General features: G+C 38.5%; 1 protein-coding gene across 3 annotated transcripts in view; it reads right to left on the reverse strand.

Moving 5' to 3' along the window:
- Positions 1-651: 651 nt before the first annotated feature.
- Positions 652-22,292, reverse strand: part of sema3b (sema domain, immunoglobulin domain (Ig), short basic domain, secreted, (semaphorin) 3B) — a 72,876-nt gene continuing 51,235 nt past the window's right edge. For 2 of the 3 annotated variants that reach the window (XM_086276713.1, XM_086276714.1), the window contains exons 3-18: positions 20,646-20,803; positions 18,916-18,978; positions 12,814-12,933; positions 11,692-11,785; positions 11,440-11,559; positions 11,178-11,320; positions 10,972-11,086; positions 8,518-8,587; positions 8,244-8,391; positions 6,698-6,917; positions 6,517-6,608; positions 6,094-6,135; positions 5,565-5,722; positions 5,386-5,441; positions 4,415-4,554; positions 652-4,194 (exon numbers count right to left, since the gene is read on the reverse strand). In XM_086276713.1, coding sequence (XP_086132839.1) covers positions 3,703-4,194; positions 4,415-4,554; positions 5,386-5,441; positions 5,565-5,722; positions 6,094-6,135; positions 6,517-6,608; positions 6,698-6,917; positions 8,244-8,391; positions 8,518-8,587; positions 10,972-11,086; positions 11,178-11,320; positions 11,440-11,559; positions 11,692-11,785; positions 12,814-12,933; positions 18,916-18,978; positions 20,646-20,803 — 2,231 coding nt within the window. In that variant the 3' untranslated portion in view covers positions 652-3,702. The remainder of the gene's footprint in view (positions 4,195-4,414; positions 4,555-5,385; positions 5,442-5,564; positions 5,723-6,093; positions 6,136-6,516; positions 6,609-6,697; positions 6,918-8,243; positions 8,392-8,517; positions 8,588-10,971; positions 11,087-11,177; positions 11,321-11,439; positions 11,560-11,691; positions 11,786-12,813; positions 12,934-18,915; positions 18,979-20,645; positions 20,804-22,292) is intronic. The other variant, XM_086276715.1, reaches the window with a different exon arrangement.

The following is a 22,292-nucleotide window of genomic DNA, read 5'->3' on the forward strand; positions in this document are numbered from 1 at the left end:
AGAAGTTTTCACATGTGAAAGTGTGCCAGACAGTTGGCAAATTAGTGTTAATGATAGCCATACATGTGTATACTTTTGCTAGGAGTGTGTTGGAAATTTGGTAATTGAGTGTTGTGCAGTGAATTGTGCCTACAGTTTTGCAAAGTGTGTGTTACAAAATTGCAAACTGAGTGCAAAGCAGTTTTTGTGCTTTTAGTTTTGCAAACTCAGTGAGTGGTTTTGCTATAAGTCTGAATAGTTTTAGAGATTGTGCTACAGGAATCACAGTTAGGGTTTAAGCATTCAGAAAAAACTGTAAAAGTTGAAATAAACTAAATTTAATAAAAGATTGATCTAAATGTATCTCTCTGTAAAACATATAAAACAAGTAAGTCACTTAAAAATGTAATATTTACACTTCTTTAACCTGCAAGGAGACTAAAAATCAGTGTTTGAAATTTAGTTGTTTCCTTTTTTCTGTTCTTTAAAATTGTCATCATTTTTATTGGACCATCATTCTGAGGTACTGAGAACCTGTAGTTGAATGTTTTTGTAGTGTGAAGTGCATTTAGTTACTATTTTATGTGCAGCTAACTTCCTGTTTTTTCATATTTATGTAACTTCATGAAATCAGTTCATTCTGATAGTTGAACAGGAGAGATTACAAGCAAATGTGGAAGTAACTGCATATTTTTATTGTGTTAATGAAAAAAAACATGACAAGACATTTCACAAATAACTGGGAGTATTACAGTGCACCACGTTACTTTGGCCTTCGACCTTTGAACTTTCATCTACAGACCACTCTACACACAGCTGTTCCTTTGCCATTATATACAGAGCTTTGCTTCCCCCCCCCGAGACTCACACACGGACACACACGCATAAAACAGAAGCATACAATTCACCCACCCTCACACACACACACACACAAACACACACATACAAGCTTCTCCTTGTGAGCTGTTGAACAGGGGTGCGTCACATGACATGGAATCCAACAGGACTATTTGATTGGAGGACTGTGTGCACATCAAAGACTCTAAGTGGACACTGTCTTTAAGGAAGAGCTTCTCCATTGGCTGTAATGTACAAAATTGTTGGGGATGAGTAATTTTAAGCAAAACACAAACAACACAGATGTAAATCTACATGTATAGGAAAAATAAAAATCCACCACAACATATCAGCTTATCTTTGCACATAAATACATACGAATAATAATAATAATATTCAACATTGTGCTTTCTTTCTCCCCATCTCTTTCTTGCCACCACACCTTTGTCAAATGCATTAGCCACTAACATTGGTCATGCAATTTCAAGCACAAAACAACAGCTGGGTTAAAAGGAATACTCAGGCAGTTTGACATCACTACCAGTGTAAAAAAAATGCAGTTTTGTAAGAAGGAAAACCCCTATAGAGTTAATATTAGCACAACTTAAGTAGTTCTGTGAATAAAAAGCAGGCGTTGGCACATGCAGAGACTAGCAGCATGCTCCTGCAATGAAAATCAGTTTACTTATTTACTTATGCAGTAACCTCTCTCTACCTGGACGTGGTGTCAAAATGCAGAGTGTCCCTTTTACAGGCGTCAGTCGGTTCAGTTCAGTTTAACGAGTTAATTACATCTCTATAAAGAAGGTATATAAATAACAGCAACAATGAATCCAAACATCAAAAGTCCACTCACAGGTCTAGTTTATGCCATGAAACATAAACAGACCACATATTCATCATGAAAAACAGACTGAACGCAAATAAAAAGCATGTTTTATTTTACAAGGCCAGCCAGTTTCACTTTCTTTCATGTGGATAGACTATGATACATTAAAGTATGGTACCACAGGTAGGCTTCACCTAAGCCTGTACACACAATGGACACTAGGGGCAGGGCTACACACACAATGTTAGCACAGACAACCAACAAACAAAGACTTCTATACAGACAGTACACAGCGAGAGATTAGACTAAGACATGAGAAGGAAGACCTTATAGTACTAATTGTCCATTATGTAGGGATGACATCATTAAGCAGCAGAAATCAGTAATACTAATGACCGGAACACCAAACCGAGAAGTGATTACAACAGTGTATGAAGTCAGATAGAGTTGTTTTTCTTTTCTGTTGCAGTGAAAATGCGCTGTGGTTTTTATAACCGTGCTAGACGAAGAATCTGTGACTCGCTTAATTTAAATCTTTGCATAACTATTTAAAAACAAACAATATATGCAAGAACAGTGTAAAACAAAAGAAGTACCGCTTCGAATACCAAAAAAAAAAAAAATTAAAATTAAAATTATAGACTCACTCATAAATATCATGCTAATATATATACCGCAACGTAGCCCAGAAACACAGGTTGTCATACTTGGAGTCCACCAATATCTTTCCTTTTCCTCTTCATCCTGCTTGCCATATTAATGCTCCTCACCCAAAAAACACCCGTCATCATTTCGTCTTAATGTTTACGCACAAAATGTTGAAATCAGCTAATTTTTAATCTTTGGAGTGAGGTTTTGGATTATGTCAGAGCTCTTCCTACTGTATTTCTTGTATTTTTACACATAACAGATACCAGGTTAGTTTTAGACATACTTATTTAGGTTATTATTTGCTTTCAAACTGATTTCTTTGTGCTCCATCTGTGTCTTTGTACTGTAAACATCTTTTTGTCATTTCATGGAATTCCGAGTAGATTTTCCTCTACTCTTTCTACAGTGGTTCAAGCCAGTATGTAAAACAATATATGTAATCACATCAGGCCAAATATGCCTGCTCTCTAACTATGACCACCTGCTTTGCATTGTTTAATTTAGTTTGCTGTGACATGCCTTAAATTGCCCGAGGAAACTGCAAAATATATTTTTTTAAACAGCAAAATATAACATAACCAGTTATTTGCTGTGATGCCAGGATGCCAGCTCTTTCTTTTGTGACAGCTTTATGTAATATGCGCAAAACCATGGAAAGGTGACATTATTATGAATGCACTTGCTGTGTACAACACCACAGGAAGTTGTTCATTTCTATGAACAAGTTTCAAATGTTACTTTTTTTTTTTAACTGCCTGTGCAATTGAACTTAAATAGTAATGTGTTTCCAGTTACTTTTTTGTACGTTCCAGTTGCTCCGTTCGGTCCCATTGTGCATAAAACAAGAGTCCACACTTTTGCTACGCTGGCAGGAAATCTTCAGGGCAGAAAAGCCGTTTGGAGTTAATCCAAAATTTTTGGGCTTACATTTGTTTCTGTGGTTCAGTCCTTTAAAACAGTGTGCACACTGTGACGCACTAACTACACGCAATGTGTAATTGGATTTTTTGAGATGTGGAAATCCTTTGCTATGAACCCATGACAGGTAAGTGAGTTTATTGCTCACACATAAAGGTGTGTTTACTCCCATGTATCTGCTAGTAAACTCACTAATCTAGTGGAACTATAAAGGGATCGTGCAGAATCAGTTAGAGCAGCACATGCAGGGACTGGCCAGTGGGATGAGGACTCAGGGATTGGACTACCATATAGTGGGGGCATCCATAGATAAATATACACAATAGAGGAGGTGCTGTGTGTGTCCGTGTGTGTAAGTGTGTGCGTATGTGGGTGTATCTGTATGCGTGAACACCTCCAGGAGTTCTTGGTTTCTCAGTCTCTGTCGTTCTCCTGCTTTCTTCTTGTTTCAGTCATTCTTTTCTCCCTCCATTTCTTTCTCCACATCGTTACTCCCCTGCACTGCGTGGCGCACGCGGGTTTGGTTTCCCATCGTGGGTCCGACGGTTTCTCCCCTTCCTTATCTCCTGAAGATGCTTCCATTTCTTATTAGGTGGGCGGACAGCAGGACGCAGAGGTGCGATGTCCTTACCCACCTGGTCACCACCGGTGTTCCTGCGTGCCCAAACCTGCTCACAAATCTGGTCAACTGTGTTTAGGTTCGGATGGTCCACCAGCTGCATGAAGTCCCGGTACCAAAGCTTTTGATTGGTCATTGGGGGTCCGCCTCCGCTGCGGGGGTCTAATCGAACAGGGGCATCGGAGGGTAGATTGGAGACAAATGAAGGTGTGGAAGGTACGAGTTCTAAGGTGATGCCTAGTAAAGTTTGGGTGAAGCCGTGCTCCATTGCATGGCACTGGTAGATGCCAATATCTCTTTTCAGGACACGGCGAATCAGAAGACCTCTGTCTGTCTGGAGTATGCGATCATCTAGACGGACCTATAAGCAAGAAAAAATCAACTTAAATCATGAAAAGAAATAAGCTCTAAAGCTGCAAAGCTGTTGTTTGCTAAAGTAATTATAAACGAAAGAATTTGATTTCTGATCTGATCTGATGATGCAAACACACACAAAACATTTTCATGACCTATAAATGCCACAGTATACTTTAATGACTTCTCGGTCATCATCTCTGGCCAGTGTCAGCCATTCCTCTCACCTCTTCTCGTCGATTCTGTGGATGTTTCTGGAAGGTCCAGGTGATTCTGGCCTGAAGGGATTTGGGGACGCACTCTAAGAAAGTGCTACTTCCCTCTACACCATACAGCTTCTTCTCTGCAATACGATGCTTATGATGATCTGCAGGGGGCAGCAGAGACAAACACAAAATGAGTCAATGTAGAGCAGCACATGTGCTCACTAATAACAAAACATGTCCAGGTTAGAATAAGACAGAGGAACCTGGAAGGATAGGATGGTGAATCCAGAAATGTTACTAGAAAAAACAGACAGGCAGACACAGGTTTGAGAGTAACGAAATTTCTATTCTCTGTATGTCCTGTACATGTGGCAGAATTGACAAATAAAGTTGACTTGACTTGACTTGATAACATTTTCTAAAATGAGTGATATGACCCTAAATCTTAACCACAGCCATAAAATTGCACAAAAGTACTCAAAGACTTAAAAGTCAGCCTACATCAAGGCCAGAGGTGGGGAGAGGATTACACAGATTACTGGTGAAACAATGGTCTACAAACTGCCAAACAGACTCCTGATCAGCATTTTATGGTACTTTGGGGTAGTGCCGATCTCATCACAGACAATTACTCTGACCTTCATTAGTTTTACACAACACAGCTTGCATGCCAAATGATGTAATCGCATTACTCAGGAGCTCCTTCAGTTTGAGCGATTAGCCTGATTCAGTTTTGTGGCAGCAAGACAGCAACAAAATGCTGGTATTGTGGCCTGAGCGGACAGAGGTCACCAGGGGTGAAAGCGGGGGATATTTTAGATTATTTGGCATAAGGACTGTAAGATTTCAGATGGCAAGCTTCTCAATGAGTCCAAGAAGCATCAGACTACAGCTTGCATAGTTTAGTCTTAACAAATAGGATTAACACCAGTTTTCCTAACATGTCTACAAAAATCATTGTTGTAGATATGGAAATGATGAAAGAATTGTACCTCCTGAGCACAGAGTGTTAGGGTCTCCATTTCTTACATCCTGGCGGCGAAAACGTCTGTAACAAGTTTGACATTTTAGTTTAAGAAAAGGAATGTTTTATTGCACGACAGTATTTGCAAATTCACTTTTTTCTTTTAAGTAAAGATCATCTGTTATAGGTCATGTTAATGTCGAAGACCTCTTTGTGTTTGGCAGGTAGCGAGTACAGGAAGTTCCATCCCAGGCACAGTACGGGTCTCTGGCCAGGCAACACTCAGCGCAGGCCTTCCCGTATACACTGCAGCGGTGAAGTGGAATCTGGGCAAGGCCTGTGTCAGAGCCGACATACAGCTGTTGCTGTGAAAACAAAGCAAGCAAAGAGAAGCATTTAAAACATGCTTTATTCTGAAACAGCACAACAGCTTATGTGCCAGAAATACCATCCATGTGTCCATTATGGCAATTTATGTTGGCTCTCTTTGGTTATATTGTGCATTATCCATCATCACCATTCTGATTTAGTACAGCCTCAGATACTATATTGCTCTTTCGGGGCATATAAATATATTGCTGTGCAGATAAACAGGTCGATTAATTTCTAAGTCTAGATATGTCAACCATTTCCACTGTGAAGAGGAAATAATTGACTAAAGATAATACAGTGCTGCACTGTTTGACATACTCTTAAAAACATGATTTTGGGGCTTTTAAGAATTAAACAAGCATACCCGCTTTGAGGAGATCTGCATGTTGATGATAGATGAGGCGTCCTGGGAAGGAGAAGAGATGTACCAAACTAAATAACATACTTTTTAGATTTGACCAAAATTATCAGTATGTAGTTCAATTTTATTTATATGGCACCAAATCAAAACTTCAAGGTGCTTTATATTGTAAGGTAAATATACTACAATAATACAATAAACAATGGATGTATACATGCATATGTATACAATGTTCTTTCAAACTATCCTTTGTTTTCCTCTTTAGGTCGTGTCCAGGGAGTACAGTACACTTAATAAAAGGCATGCAAGTTTGAATGATCCATTAATTTCAACACTTCATTGAGATTTAATGCTTGTAAGAATACAACATGTCATGATGACTAAATGTGCTAAATACATGTACTTTCATGTACACAGTTTTCTTACTTTGAAAACTTCCAACTCCTCCAGTAAAAGTTCCTCCATGTTGTTCCAGCTCTCCTTGGGGACACTGATCACCTTTAGTACTGTCCCTTTATCTGAAATTTCACACACACAACCGCTTAATAACTAATTTCATCATTTTCCTGTTTAACCCTAGAGTTAGAAATGATTACTGCTCATTCACCTGTGCCAATGAACATGACATCGTACTGTCCATCAGCAGCATTGACTCTGTCCACAGCGATCTGTGTAAAGCTGTAGTCCACATTGGTCCTGATGAAGATGGGCCTTCGGCTCATAGGGTAGACCGGGTTGTACATTAGAGGGTGGTGACGCGCGAACTGAATCACATCATCTGGGAAACCCTTTGTTGACTCAAAGCTGCCGAATGTCTTGCTGGGGCACTAAAGAAGGGCAGAAAAAATCGAATTAGTATTTTGGGAAATGTAAAAATTTTACATTGAGGTTAGTGCACTTTACTGAACATCAGTGGGGATACAAATAAAAAGAGGATTTTAAAAAACTACTACTACAGTGAAACTACTGTGAGTACACATTTTCTCTCAGGACCTGAATGCGTGAACGTGCATGCATGCGGCTGCTGTAAAGCTCTGCAAAAAACAGCTGACTCTGAGTCAGTGCTCTGCTATTTACTATGTTTGGACTCGGTCATTGCACAATGACTGATATTTGATGAGTAAACTTGTTTTGTCTTTCTGGATGTAAACTGAAATTAAATGCCGAACTTCTCAGCACTTTAGCTGACCTGAAGTACACAAAGCACAGTTCAACAGAGAGGTGATTATGGTGTGATGGTCTCAAGGACTTAAAAGAGATTTACACCAGGTCAGAGTCCAGCCACCCTCTTTAATTAAAATTCCAGTCCTGGATTTTCTAAATGCTGAAAACTCAATTTAGCATCATGCAGCGTCTATTCTCATACAATTCCACGTTTTTCTTTTTACTAATTTGCACTTTATTGAGCCACACTGTTTGTTTGTTTTTTTTTTTGTGGGTTATGCATTTTAAATCAGAATGTGCATTATGTGCACTTTTTGCGTAAATGTACTTGTAAGCAAGATCGCGTTCTTAAAATCTGATTTGTTCTGCTAATTTTACAATCCAGCGAGGTAATGATGGCGTGAGGGAGGGTTTTCTGTAGGCCAAATACAATTAGTATTCTGCATTCATACAATAGGGATTGTTCTCCAGCAGCAGTAACAGCTGAAGCTCTGCATAACAAATCATGCTGATGCTACACTTGTGTGCTTAGCTGAATGGAAAGGCCCATAATGAGCACATATTGATTGAAAGGAAAGGGGGTTTGGAAGAAAAAAATATTTAATATTGAATACTGTCTCAATGTGACTATGAGGCCATTTTTTTACAACTTTTTTGTTTTGTTTTGAGTTTTAGTTTGAGGCAACAAATTCAACACTGAAGACATACTAAAGAATATTCCACTGTATGTGATGGTCTAGCATTATTAATTTATTGGGTCATTAAATCTATGGCAATGTGTTATATATTATAGGATGTATATATGTTTTGTACTTAAAATCAGATTTTAAGTAATAACTAAACATTAACGTAATCTAAAATATACACTTCCAAGTAAAAGTTTCTCACAATTACGCAAATATGTGTACATTTACTTGATCAGCCAACACTGCACTTCTGGAAACTCTAGATACTGTGACGCTGATGCGCTTTTATGATTACTGACATACCATTCCGGGGCGGGGATAGGGCACTTTTCCCTGGAAGGGGACCCACTGGTAGTTGGGCCCCTCTTTGTGAGCAAATGGCCCCAGGAAGGCCCTCCGGATGTCATTCATGGAGTAGAGACACACAGCTGAGCCTTTAAATACACTGCTGCTGGTGGACAGAGGGAGTTGGGTTAGATGCAACAAAAACACGCAAAACACGCAAAATACACAAAAACGTCTCTCCTCACACACAGACATGCACAAACATACACACGTAATATGAACAGATTCTGACCTGGAAGTGGAGAAGACGGTGTAAACCAGAGGGTTCTTTCTGTCTCTCGTCTGCAGCAGGAAAACATCGCCTAAGGATGCACACACACACACACACTGGTCAGGTGGCAGTAGACTAACGGTCAAAGGTTGAGTGAAAGATAAACAAAACCCTTTGGCCATGTCTAAGAACCTTAACGAGACATGTTACTGATAACTGAGGGTCATGACATGGAACAAAATCCACCACAGGTTCATGCAGCTTATAAAAATCTTTTAAACAAACTGAGTTTCATTAAGTTTTTGCTTCAATTGTCAGGTTTGAGATCTCCATAATAAACAAGAGCGTATTTCTTAGTCTTGAGCCACAAAATGTGTTTCCATGTACTTTAATGAAATTCCTGCTTCTAAAGACATAACATGGTGCACATACTTTAATAGAACAAAAACTTCAGATTAACAATTATTTATTTTTACATGGATATAGTTGGAAAAAATCAAGGTCAAGACAAGAGACTGAAAGTTCATGAGGGAATGTGATGGACAGATGTGGCCAAAGGGTAATTTAGACTTTAGCCTAAACCACTTACTTTTCCTTTCACTATGTCATGAGATAAGCACAAAGACAGATCATATTATAGCCCACAGATACAGCCAAGAAAGCTCTATCGGAAACATCTTGAGAGCTGAAACTCGTGCAGCTGCTCAGCAAACCACATGACTGCAGGTTCGGGGAGTAGTTGTATAACAACAAATAGCTCCTTCTTTTAAAAATATATTCCAATAATAATTTTATTAATACGTATAAGTAATTTCTCATTTTGGTAAAAGTAAATCCTGAATTCCAGATAGAGCGAAACAAACCAAAAGCAACTTGTTTTTTATTTGAAAGAAATCTCTGGTCATCTCAGGTATAGTTAGCTAAATAACTGGCCTGCATGTCTTTTTATTACACCTAACTGACTCATTATGAAGGTGAAAACCCCATAAAAAGGTTCCTAAATGCTTTATTGTTTATATTTTAAAGCACTATTGCTGATTTTAAAAATTACAACAGAAAAATTCTGAATGTCGCCTGTAAATCATGTTTGAATGTCAGGTCTCTGATAAAAACTCAGACTTTGTGCTAAAGTGATACTGAGGTCTTCTGATCTTCATGACAGACTCACTGTTAGTGTCTATTCTCTGATGGAATAACTTCCACAATTAGTTTTTGCACTGCGGGTTAATGCTAAATTTATTATAAACAGGACTATTTCAGTTTATAAAAAAAACAAAAAACAAGATGAGGAGTGCCAAACTACCAAACATCACAGCTATGTCCATTTTGTATTCACAGATAGCTTTAAAAGGCAAAAAATGTGCCTAACATTGCTCTTAGGATACTCATCAGCTTGACTTGCATTTTATAACTTCTTATGGGTATGGGTACTGGACACTGCTCTGAGGATGGGTTCAAAAAAGGGTCATTTTTTTTCCAGAGAAACAAACATGATTTACATTTGTCCTCTGAGTCCAAGGATCCCTCATAGAATCACACTATATTTCACCAGACATTCATTTTATTACAACTGCAAAATGTGGTTAGAAATTGGCGTCTATGCACCAAACTCATAAATCTCCTCCTGGAGCCAAAGGATAGGGGTTGAAAGAGTGGCACCGTCATGTCAGAGGAAGATATGGAAGGTTTTGGAGCTTAAACAGACCACAAAACTGGGAATGTGTGCTTGGTGTGCAAGGTGTACAGGACAGTCTTTAGAAAAGGCTTTTAAAAATATACACATATATACATATATATATAATGAAAAGTATAACTTCTCGGTGGAAATTCATATAGGTTTACAGGAAAATTGTGGTTTCTTTGTCATTTGATATGCTTTATAAATTTAGTCTCACTTCTGGATTTCATCTCCTGAAAACACATTATAGGTTTTTGTCATATGAAGAGTTACCAGAGACGAGCCTCTAACTTTCTCTAAACCCACAGCAAAAACATTGGCTTTCGATCAGGCCAGAATCTATTACCAATTAATCTGTCACTCATGCTTGCTCCAAGTCTGCAGGAATGTTAGACTGAATGGTAATCTACAATTGAGGTCAGAAATCCTTTTTTTTTTTATTATGCGTTCCAGGACCTTTTCTCCATTTGCCCGCAGAATGTCCTTCTGGATAAAAATCCAAAAAGGAAAATCAGCACTTTTTTTTTTGCTTTTCTGTTCTCTGTCTACTGAAAAGTGAGACTACCAGATTATAATGCACAATATCTTAGAAGCGGTGACAGGAAAAACAAAACGTTAGTAATGACCAAAGTTTTTTGGTGAAAGTGGCAAACAACCTAACAGGAGGAGGATGTCGAGTGAAAGCTTTGTTTACTTCATTTATGTTATAGCATATTTTTACTCAGCACAATTTTCATCTTAAAATAGTTCACACAGTACATACTTGTACTTCTGACAGTTTGCACAGCTGTACTTACGCAGCTCATCGAAGTACGTGTCGCTGCCATCAGCTCCTGGTACCGAGCAGATCAGACGGGTCTTCAGAAATGTTGTCCACTTGTTCACCAGGCTTCGCTGACCGCCCATATCATTCTGATTGGAGAAAAAATAGCCAAGATAAATTTAAGAGGATATTTTATTTATATTTGTCAACAATCCAGCTGGAATTGCTGCTGGATTTTACCCTGCATAGCTGTCCGATTCTGGAGTAGGTAGATTTTCCCAACCCTTGAGCCTCAACCGCTGTCTCCCGGAAGAAGAAAAAGACCTTATCGTCATCTGGGTTCTCACTTTCAGGGACCCAAAAGGACCCAACAAACTTTGGTTCTGGTAAAGAAAATCAAAGAAAAAAATTAGTCAAAAATAACCTTTCCTATCAACACAGTGTAATTCTTCATGTGAGTCGTCTCAACACATAATCTGATAAAAAAAAGACAAAAGTGCACCATTAAGCCATCTTGAATCATGCTGTTCAGTGCGGATAGAGGGGCGTTTCCCCAGGCTTCTGAAGATGGTGAAGTCCCTTCCCATTAAATCTGTGGCCACGCCTGCATACAGCTCATCACCTAGGAGACAGAATTAGTCAACGACTGTTTGGATAATATATTTGTAGTACGTCAAATCAGCCCAATTTCAAGACCCATTAAATGAACGTTCTTATTCAGTCATCTCATATTAGTTTGCATGGGTGCAATTACCGACGAGCACAGATGCAGCGTTGTGTCGAGGATCATACGGACTCTTTCCTTTCCCGTCCTCCACTTCAGAGGGGTCAATCCTGAACACGTGGTCCTGATGGACAGAGGAGGGAAGGGATTTTACAGCGTGATTATATTTGCATAGTCCTTCTATAAATTGGGGGTTTAATTTTATTTTTGAGATTTGTTGTAAAGTAGATGTAAATGCCAAATTCTTTATACACTTAACCCTCCTGCCATCCTTTAAAAAACTCACACCCATCACCCTAGGGACCATTCTCAGCCACGCCATAAAAAGACCATATATCCATATTTTATTCCACTTTAAATTAGCCAACCTTGTAAAACTACTTCTCCCTGAAATATTCATGTAAAGTTTTAATTATATTTTCGTTGTTTTAACCCTTCAAATCCCAGTGTTATTACATGAGCGCCCTGTGTTATAAGCCCCAAAAACCAAAAAACGAAACTAAATATTTCCACAAAAAACCAGTTGAAGTAATATGTGATTGTCATTATAAGTAGGCCTTTAGATGGACCAAAGATTGGCACCAACATACATTTTGACCTGCCATTATTTTTTTTGCATTTTTTTTGCAATTTAAAAATTAAAACTTCAAGGCCCTGAGTCTTCATTGACATCCAAGAAAAGAAGAAAAAATAAAATCATATGATGATAATTTGGGGTTGAAAAATAGCGTTTATAATGGAAGTCAATGGGCAGAAAATGGTCCCCAGGGTGATGGGTGTGGGGATTTCTGCTGCTCAGCCATTTTAGGCTGATTTAAGGAATTCACACTGGAATATTAACATTGACAGGTAAAAACTATCCTGTGGCAAGTTTGGTTATATTCCACTGAACACAGTGGAAATGGCAGCCATTTAACACATAGCAGTGGCACAAAAAGGTCCCAAGAAGGCAGGAAGGTTAAGACCATATTTTAAGGGTCTGTCGACAGGTACACTGAATAGAGACTAAATTGGTTGGCAGAGGACTGAAGTTTCTGTGTTTGAAACATCTTATTTTCAGCAGATGAGAACAGATAAAGACATTGTATAATATTTTTAGACTTTCTTGTTACACTGTTGCATAGTGAGTGTCGTGTTTTGTACATTCCTCACCTCCATCCTGTGTCCCACCTCGACAAAGGCACAGGTGGGGTGGAAAGCACCCGTTCCACAGGCGTATAAGTGGGTGCGGTTATAGTGGTGTACAATCTTCACGTAGTTCACGCAGTCAGACTGAAAGACACACACACATATAGTACTTATTATTAACTTAAAGGCTGATCTTTAGGAAGTTTTAGGAAGGAAACTGTTTTGTGATTGGCACTCTACAAATTCTGAGACAGAGTGTTAGGTACACTACTGAAACACAATTCTTGCATGAAATACAATGCCCTTTTTTCCAAGCCTGACATAGTGGTAGTGTTTACCTTTAAATACAGTAAATAGCTGTCTGCCATTTAGTCTATGATGTCCCCAGATCCATCTCCTACTCACAGGTTTGACATCATGTGTGTCCTGGTTAATACGACTGACTAACAATCAAATGGTCAAATGAATATCCACACGTAATTTAACCATGTTTCCTAAACTGCTATAATATCACCAATCTCTATAATAACCTTGTTGTCAAGTTTCTTTGACTTATATGTATACATTTATAGAAAAGAATGCAAAATAGTTACATAAAGAAATAAGATAAACTTATATTTCATTATCCATTTTATTTTTGCCAGACTTATATCTTTTCAAACCATTTTAATCTTTGTTCTATGTCTTCTTATTTCCATTATCCTGGCTTCTTTCTAATAACAAGCGAGCATGTTATTGATTCATAGACACATCTGTTCATCTCAGAATCAGGTTACACTGAGATGGATCTCAAGAGAGTGCTGGAAAAAAAGGATTTACTGTATACTAAGATAATGGATGGTACATTTTTCTTCCTGTCTTCAAACACCACACTTTGAGGTGATTAGCCCATAAAGAGATGATACTATATGTGGACTGCTGTGGATACTACAATTATTGCCATTATCATGAGAATCTCACACCACAGATTTATATTGAATATGAATTTTTATAAATGATTTTCTGTATTGTGATTACGAAAGTGTTCAAAACAACATGTCATCAGTACATTGTTTATTTCTTATATATTCACACACTGTAGCACACATTTAAGCTTTTATCTTTCCATTTTGCGCTTGTCTACTTCTCCCCAGACAGGTCACTGTAACATCTGTCTGTCGATTGTTGTGAGTATTGGTGGATCTAAAGGTTTGGAAAGACATGAATCTCACTGTCAACAGCAGACAGTCATAATGCAAACAGCTCAGAGCCTGGATCATTTGGACAATTAAAAGACAAATTAATCATTTTTGGAGTAAATATGCAGAATATCAGTTTCTGTGTAAGCGTTCATAGAAAGTGAATTGTTTGGCCTGCTGTTTTCCAGGTCTCCTGCACGGCAACAGTTTAGTCAGCCAATCGATTGGTTAAACACCTTTATGTGTGCGTGTATACACTACAACAAGTAAACTTGTGTATTCACACAACAACTCCATCTCTAATCCCCTGGTAGGTTTTAAAGGCTGAATGGCAAGCCTTTGTTCTAAACCACTGAAGGTTATAGATATGTGTGTGTGTGTCTCAGGGGGCAGAGAAAGGTGAGGCACTCAGCAGAGCAGGAGGCTGACAGAGAAAAGTCTTTGATGTGACAAAGGAGAGAGATCAGGAGGGTAGGGAAAAGATGCATGAGCGACCCTGAAAAGATACAAAAAGAATGAGGTGAAATGATGACAGCAATCACTTTTTCTCATTGTCTGATCAGTGTGTGTGTGTGTGTGCATACATACAGAAGGGTTTGGGTGTGTGGAAGGGTTGGGTGTGTGTGGGGGGGGGGGGGGGGGGGGGGTTAACGGGTTCCCTGGACAACCTTTGACATGCCACTGACTCATTAGTTGAAACAGTGAGCAAAATGAGGGCTGTGACCTTACAGCAGCTTGAGCTCTAAGTCTTGCCTTCACGTTTTATAATGCTGCATTGTTCTGCTGTAGATGTCTTTTTCTCTGTTTCTCTTTGTTCCTTCTGTTGATGATTAACCTGATCTACAGCATTAATGTAGTATTTTAGCCACTATCTGTGCTCTGTTTATGGTATTTGGCTCCATATCGATTGCTATCATATAAACTATGCTTCTTTGAGCATTTTATGTGAAGTGTAACGTGTTCTGGTTCAGTGGCTATTTTTGTGTTTGTCAGGTGCATAAAATTTAATCTACCAGGATGTCCTTGAACTAAATCAGATTTTTTCATTTGTCCTCGACATCTGAAACACTTCAAGTAAGGATTACTTAAATATATATACAGGGTAGTTTGCTTTTGAAATACAAATAAAATCCATAATACGATCAGAGAGATCAGGAAGAGTGTGGAAGTAGAAACATCACTGACTTTTCACTGAGACTGGAGTGTTGACTGTGAGACCATTTTTATGTTTTGCTTTCACTTGTTGTTTGGTTAGGCTGAGGCACCAAAGCTATTTGGCTAGCTCGTTCCACTGGCTAAGTTACCAGGGTGCCTAGATGCACTCCATCTAAGACATGACATGGTTTCTGGAGGTCACTTAACTTTAAAAAACAACTAGGCTGTTATAAAAGCTGCTGGAAGCTTGTATTTTCCATTTGGTTAAAACCAGAACAAACTGTTTGAATTTGTGTAAAAGCAAAGATTCCAAGAGATGCAGGAAGCTTTAATAAAGTTAATGGCAGAGAGGGTTTGACTTGATGGGAATGGTGATGTTCATTAGATACACAACATATCACAGTGTAATAACATAGGAATGCCTTTGATCATCTCTGTGAAACGGGACAATGCAGTATCAGGGGATACTGGCAGGCCACATTTCTCCTAAAAATAGACTGATTTCTGGAATCCAACTCTCTAAGTGATATACATAAGAGGGTGCCTTCTTTCCATTTGTTTCCAATTCTTTTCACCGTTGTTTGTGTGTGAATTCCTGCACAGTGATCGTCTACACAATGCTGGAAAAGAAAATGTTCTTTGGTGGTTTCAGACATACTTGGTGGTCACTGAGCTTCTTCTCTCAGTAGTTAAAGATTAACACAATTCAGTTTGTGTCTTCCAGAAAGACTAACATGAGTATTTGGAAGAGTTCTCCTTTTTAAATTAATTCTTCCCATTGAGCTATTGGACTTCATTCATAATCTAATTCATAATGTCCCAGAACTCATTGTGCAACATGCAGCTTCTTGGATACCTTTAAAAAAATCAATTTTGATTTACAATTGTGATTAATGCATCTTCCACAGAGCATTTTACATAAGAAATTGCTTTGAATGATATACTTATGAAATAAAGAAAAGGATTTTTATTATTAATTCCTACCCATTGATTTATTAATGGGTCTTGGAAGGCACTGAAAGTTACCAAGTGGGTACTGAAATGACAGCATAAACACACAATCTATCACTTCTGCGGTTCTGAATATGACTCCGGCCTTACAGTGACGCCTCAGAGTGCTGAGTCAGACCAAGTGTCTGGGTAAACTGTCAACTGTTTACTGCCCCGCTCTAATTCTGTTTATCTGCATGTGTCTGTGTTTGTCTTAGTGTCCTGGCACATGCAAGGTGGTTTTACTGTTTGAAGGACTGGAGGGTTGTAAATAACAATATTAGATGAGGACAGGGAATATGAAGAAAGGACCAAACATGGAAAATGAATGGAGGGAAGAGATCAAGTGGCAGGGAGAGCTTTTGACCTCTTCCTATAGAAAACACATTTCTCTGTAATTAGGGTCAATAGTGCGTGGTGGAGGTTTGGGTGAGTTTTCACACAGAAAAGGATAAAAGAGGATAAAAATAACATTTCAAAGGATAGAAATGTGAGTAAAAAAACTACTTTAATGCAAAATCTGTCATTTTCTTTGAACTTTTGTCTTATCACTTTCTTTCTCCCACAATAACTCATTATCTTCTTCATTATATTAATTCTCTTCATCACTCACAGTCTCCACAGTTACTCGCACTTTCGAACAGGACATATGCATACAGAAAACTGAACACACTCATGCACAGACAGACACACACACAGACTCCTGGTCAGGTGAAATTAGAGCCTGGATTTTTGTATGAATGGAGCCCGTTGTCTGTCTGCTACAGCTGTATAATCACACTGATGACGGGTTTGTTTTACACACACATAAAGACACATTCACAGACATTAGACACACACACTGGAAACTTACACATACAGGGATAAATGTACACACAGACACTGTCAAACACTTGAGTATAAATAGACACATTTATGGTATATCTGCATAAGCAGATGTGATTTTACTGTTTTAAACAGTTAAAGCCACGAAGTACCTACACACACACTGACCTGTACAGTTATCTAATTGTAATCTTGGGTGGTCTATAGGTTCTTGGTGGCCTCTACATGTTGGTCAGTGAAGCCAAGCCCCCCCTGCCCACACTACATCCACATGCAGAACATTACACAGAAAATCTTTTTTTGGCACTTAAATAATAAGTCAAGGGAACTTGATGATGGCGTATCTTTTGGTAAACTCTGCTGTGAGTTCTGCAGCAGGTCATGAGTTCAGTCATGGAGACTTTGTGCATGCAGTCATCTCAGAACGGAATCAGAATCAGATCAAATCATCCAAATAGAAACACTTTAACAATCAGGGTTTTGCTTCATTTCCTGTTAATCTGCATCTTTTTGCTACTGCTGCAGTTCATGTCCAAGATGCTCTTTATTAACCTCACTCAGTCCGTCCATCCTCATATAGATAATAAACATCCAATTCAACCTAATGTAACGAGCCACATTTTTACAAGCAACGGGTAAATATTTAGATTTCTGTGACCTCACTGCATTGCATCATATCGTCAAAGCGAAGGTATGTAACTGTTATTTTCTGCTGCACATATTCTTCCAGTGAGGAAGAACCCAGTGAGTTGCTCTCATAGTGAATATATCAAAGATCTTCAGCAAGAACTGTGTTTCCAACTGAGTTTCTCTGATTCACTAACGCAGTGCAATACAAAGTTTAATATTTAAGTGACATTTAAAAAATGAAATGTTTGCATTGATCCCAAACCTGTCTGGTTAGACAGTGTGTGTGTAAACACTGAGTGTGAGCTCTACATCAGACTGTGTGGATATCATTCAAATAGGGCTCAAAGAAACAAATTTGGAGGAAGTAATCTCACCACATGGCAGGTCCAAAAGTAGGAGTGCTGCACCTATTATTACATGTTATCTGTTTAAATGTGGTGTTTCTGTCTTGTGATGACTCCCATGACTCGAGTGGATTAAAAGGTAGCATTGTGTTAGGCTGGGTAGGAGTGGACGCTTACATTCTGCACTTGGAGCTCAGTAGCAATGCTTACTGAACTGTATGTAAAATGGGACATGGTTAAAGTGGATGTTATGATGCATTATGTCTCATAAAAACTCAGTTTAGCTAACAGGTCGTAGTTAAATATTCCTTGAGTAATAATAATAATAATAATAATAATAATAATGCAGTGTGTATTATTGCATAGGATGATGACAACACACTTCTAAAAACTTTCAGGTTCCACATCTGAACTGTATCAGCTGTAAACTTTTATAAATCAAAGCAGAGATCACAGACAAGATAAAACACAGGCGTAGCTGTGGGGTCGGGCCAATAAAGCCAATACCTGGTGTTCTTAAAAACTTTCTATCGTTCTATCTGAGGCTTCTGGATGGTGATAGCTGTGGTTGCAAAAGGACTTCCAGCCCCATTGAAGCCTATCTGGAAACAGCTCTCTGTCTTTACCTCTGTAAGCAATTTCCTGCCTCGTTTATGTTCCCGGTCACTTGTTTTGTGTTATACTGAATAAAAAATGAAGTCTACCTTGCAAATCTCAGTCCTTCTATGCTTCAGAATTATGGATTATCTTTGGTATGAAACTACAAGCTCATTGGTTAACTAGCTGTCAATCACAAGTCATTAGTGAATGAGCGCGTGGTTTCACAGTCAGACCTGCCCTTACTTTTTTCAACCAAACTGGTGACAGCAAAAACATTTATTGGAAGGCTTGAAAACAGGGCTTTACCAGGTGATATCACAGTACCCACATCAATTTTTATTTCTCTGGTAAAAATGAAAACATGAAATCACAGGGCTAAGGTGACGTGTGGTGTGATCACTTACAGTGATGTCTTTGCCAGCCCAGTTACACTCCTCCCTCCAGTCAACAGGGGCAGGCCAATAGATCTGAAACAGGCAGACAAAGATCAGTCCATCTTGTAAATTTACTCTGGATTTTTAATTTGGCTAAATTAGATTATTTAGAGTGTACCAGAGATACATTCCCTCATAATATAACACAGCCCAGAAGATCACTGGCTGCTCTCTGCCCAGCCTGGAGGTCACTGCAAACTCTCGGTACCTCAGCAGAGCTGGCAATATCATCAAGGACCACTCTCACCCCAGCAACCAACTGTTTGAACTATTACCGTCAGGCCGACGGTACAGGTCACATAAAACCAGGACAAACAGATTCAGGGATAGCTTCTTTCCCAGAGCTATCACCGTAGTAAATAAGCACAAAAACAATTGAACCTATTCCATACCGTCACTGTCATTATATTATGCTGCTATTCATACTGTCATTATATTAATGCTGCTATCCTGTATATATTGTACATACTATTGTTTCAGTACTTACGATTGTTTTTTTTGTACTTTTTATATTTTGCATTTATATTTATTATTGAAGCTTGCACCAAGGGAGTGGCACTCCAATTTCGTTGTACTCTGTACAATGACAATAAAGGCTATTCTATTCTATTCTATTCTATTCTATTCTATTCTATTCTATTCTAATATCAGGACTTAAACCATCAAGTGTAAGAACAGTTTGATCCATCTCTTTCTTTCTAACCTATTTTATCCTGCAGCCATTCAACAACTTTGCAACCCCTCCCCCCCCCCCCCCCCCCCCCCAAAAAAAAAAAACAGGGAGAGCTACAGTGAATCCGCACACCCAGCTCATAAATCAAACTCCCTCATCTACCTAAAACCAACAGAGGTTTCATATCTGACAGATAGAAACTTGCAATTTACTCCAAGCAGCTGTGGACGGATGTGTTTTGTGGGCTTTTTTTGTGTGTAACTCTAGTGTCTATACATTTCAGTTCTTTTGCCAGTGTGTGTACTGTATACTCAAGTCTTTTTGCAGCTCTGATTATACTCCAAAGGCAAAGGCCTCACAAAGTGTACCTTTTTGATATGAATCATAACCTCTTTTGCATAAATGTTTTTTTCTTATCTCCGTCCAGCTCTTTGATTTTCTACCTTCCTCTATGGCTACAACACTTCTCTTTTCCCCTCAGGTCAGACACTTAAGTAGACTCATATGTGCACGGATGTTATTTTCTAAAGGGTGTGTTTGTAAAAATGTTTCCACACTTCTGAATATTTCCTTCAGGAATGCAAGAATACAAACCACAGGTGACTAACTTTGTGAGTCAAAATAATAAATGATTCTTAGAAAGTAAACAATGTTGCAGTGGTTGTAAGAATGACTCACTTTCATCTTCTGCCAGTATAATCACCTAAGATAGTTAACAAAAGGTCACAAAATATTTTCATGGCAAATGTATTTGGAGTTGTTGAGATTTATCTCTTCTGGTAATGGTTTGTGTATTACCAGGGAAAATGCTGTGTTTATAAAACAGTTCCTTATTTTATGGATAACTTTTTAAAAAGCCTTGTGCACATGAGAATCTAAAATTAAATCTACTCATAACCGTTAAAACACAGAGTTGAAAATGTTGAAATCTCAGCAGCAGTAACTTAGTTTTGATCAACAGACCGCTCACACTCCCACATGTTTTACAGCTGTACAAGTTTGGTTTTGGGGGTTGTTTCTGGCCAACCTTGTGTTCTTGTTTGGCGATGTTGTCCAACGACAGAGACAGCAGGAAGTTCTTGGCTCCCACAAACAGTCGACCCCTCTCTTCATCCAACAGCAGGGCACTAAAGCAGCAGGAACGCTCCAGCTCAAACCGTCGCACTCCGTGGAACTGCTGCAACTCTGAAAATGTAGATTTACAGGGTGGACCTCAGTCAAACACTGATATGAGTCGATGATTTCCACATAACTTAAAGATAAAGATATTAAGTATGGGAGAACCCGCCTATGCATTTGTGTTAGTGTGTAGGTGCCAATGTGTTTGCCTGTATTTATGGAGAAATGTTCTTATATGTATACAGAAAAGAGATAACTCGGATAACTTTGCAGGGGCTTTAGTTTTGGACCAGTCTTTTGTTCTTTACTTGTCTTTTTTGTTGTATAGCGAAGTAAACTTTTTTATTAATTATGTTCTTCAGAAAGTAAGTAAAGAATCATAAAATCTTTGCATTCAAAGCTGTCATCGGCGTCTTCAGATCCACATCAGTTAGTTGGCTACAGGGCTTCCACAAGTCACGCTGCTAAAAAAAAAACCCTCAACATCTTATGTATTTCAGTATATTTCTGAGCTGTGTCCTAAGGCCAGTGACTTGTGAAACGAGCAGGATGAAATCCTCTGACAGTAATGACACTATATTAGTTTCAGTGGAAAAACTGAATGTCTTTACCATTTCCAAACTGGCAAGAAAAAGTTCTAGAGGAACAGTGCCCAGGAAAATTTAGCTTGTATTTGTAAATTTAAACTATAATAGTCACCCCAAGCTTAATGGAAAAAAAAAAGAATTAAAAACTGTGTTCTTGGCTTGAGGAAACTAAGAAATAAAGGGACTACATCCTCCCCTACGTGCTCAGCTCAAACTGGGAGCTTAAGAAAACAAGACCAAAGCCCTCCTCACTTCGACATTAAAATGTCTTTTATTAGTCTGCCATTGTTCTAATGTGAATTTATAACTTTAATTAAGTCTTTGACGCCACCCAATAGCCGCCAGCATGACATCAGGGACTTTTATTCAGCCCCACCATACTGTGGTGGCAATAACCCTGGGCTTGAGGGCATAGTGTGTTAAAAACATGCGTATGATACCTGCCTTCTGCTAAATGCAGTTACTTTTACTTTAAGATCCAAGTGTATTGGTGTTTAATATTTTACTGCTCCTTTCTTGAGCGCTGGTACAGAATATCTGTCAAGAAAATATTATTTGACAGCCCAAATCTACTTTAAGTAGTTGAGTTAAGTAATGGTTACTTCATCCTTTAAACAAGTAATAATGCTTTCTACTCAATAAAAAGCAGCAGTCAAAAATGCCATTTAATGCTACATTGCTAACTAAAAACAAAAAATGTAGTATTAATTAATATACTCTCAGATAGATCAGCTGTACAGCATGTCATTGTGAAACGCTTGTTTTTAATGTTTAACATATTATGTTTATGTTTGCTAAAATCCTAACAACAGCACCATTACCAAACACACAGAAAGGCATCAGCAATTTAGCTTCATTGCTAAAGTGGCTAAAATTGTTTATAGGACTCTACTTTTATGTCAAAGTAGTATTTTAATAACCGCCTACAGCCTAATTAGGAACCAAGAAACTCTCACTGTTGACACTCA

Source organism: Aulonocara sp. 'chitande type north' Nkhata Bay, linkage group LG20, assembly GCF_057382095.1.
Source record: "Aulonocara sp. 'chitande type north' Nkhata Bay isolate Kocher_YH1m ecotype deep benthic linkage group LG20, A_spYH_male_GT1.1, whole genome shotgun sequence".
NCBI lineage: Eukaryota > Metazoa > Chordata > Actinopteri > Cichliformes > Cichlidae > Aulonocara > Aulonocara sp. 'chitande type north' Nkhata Bay.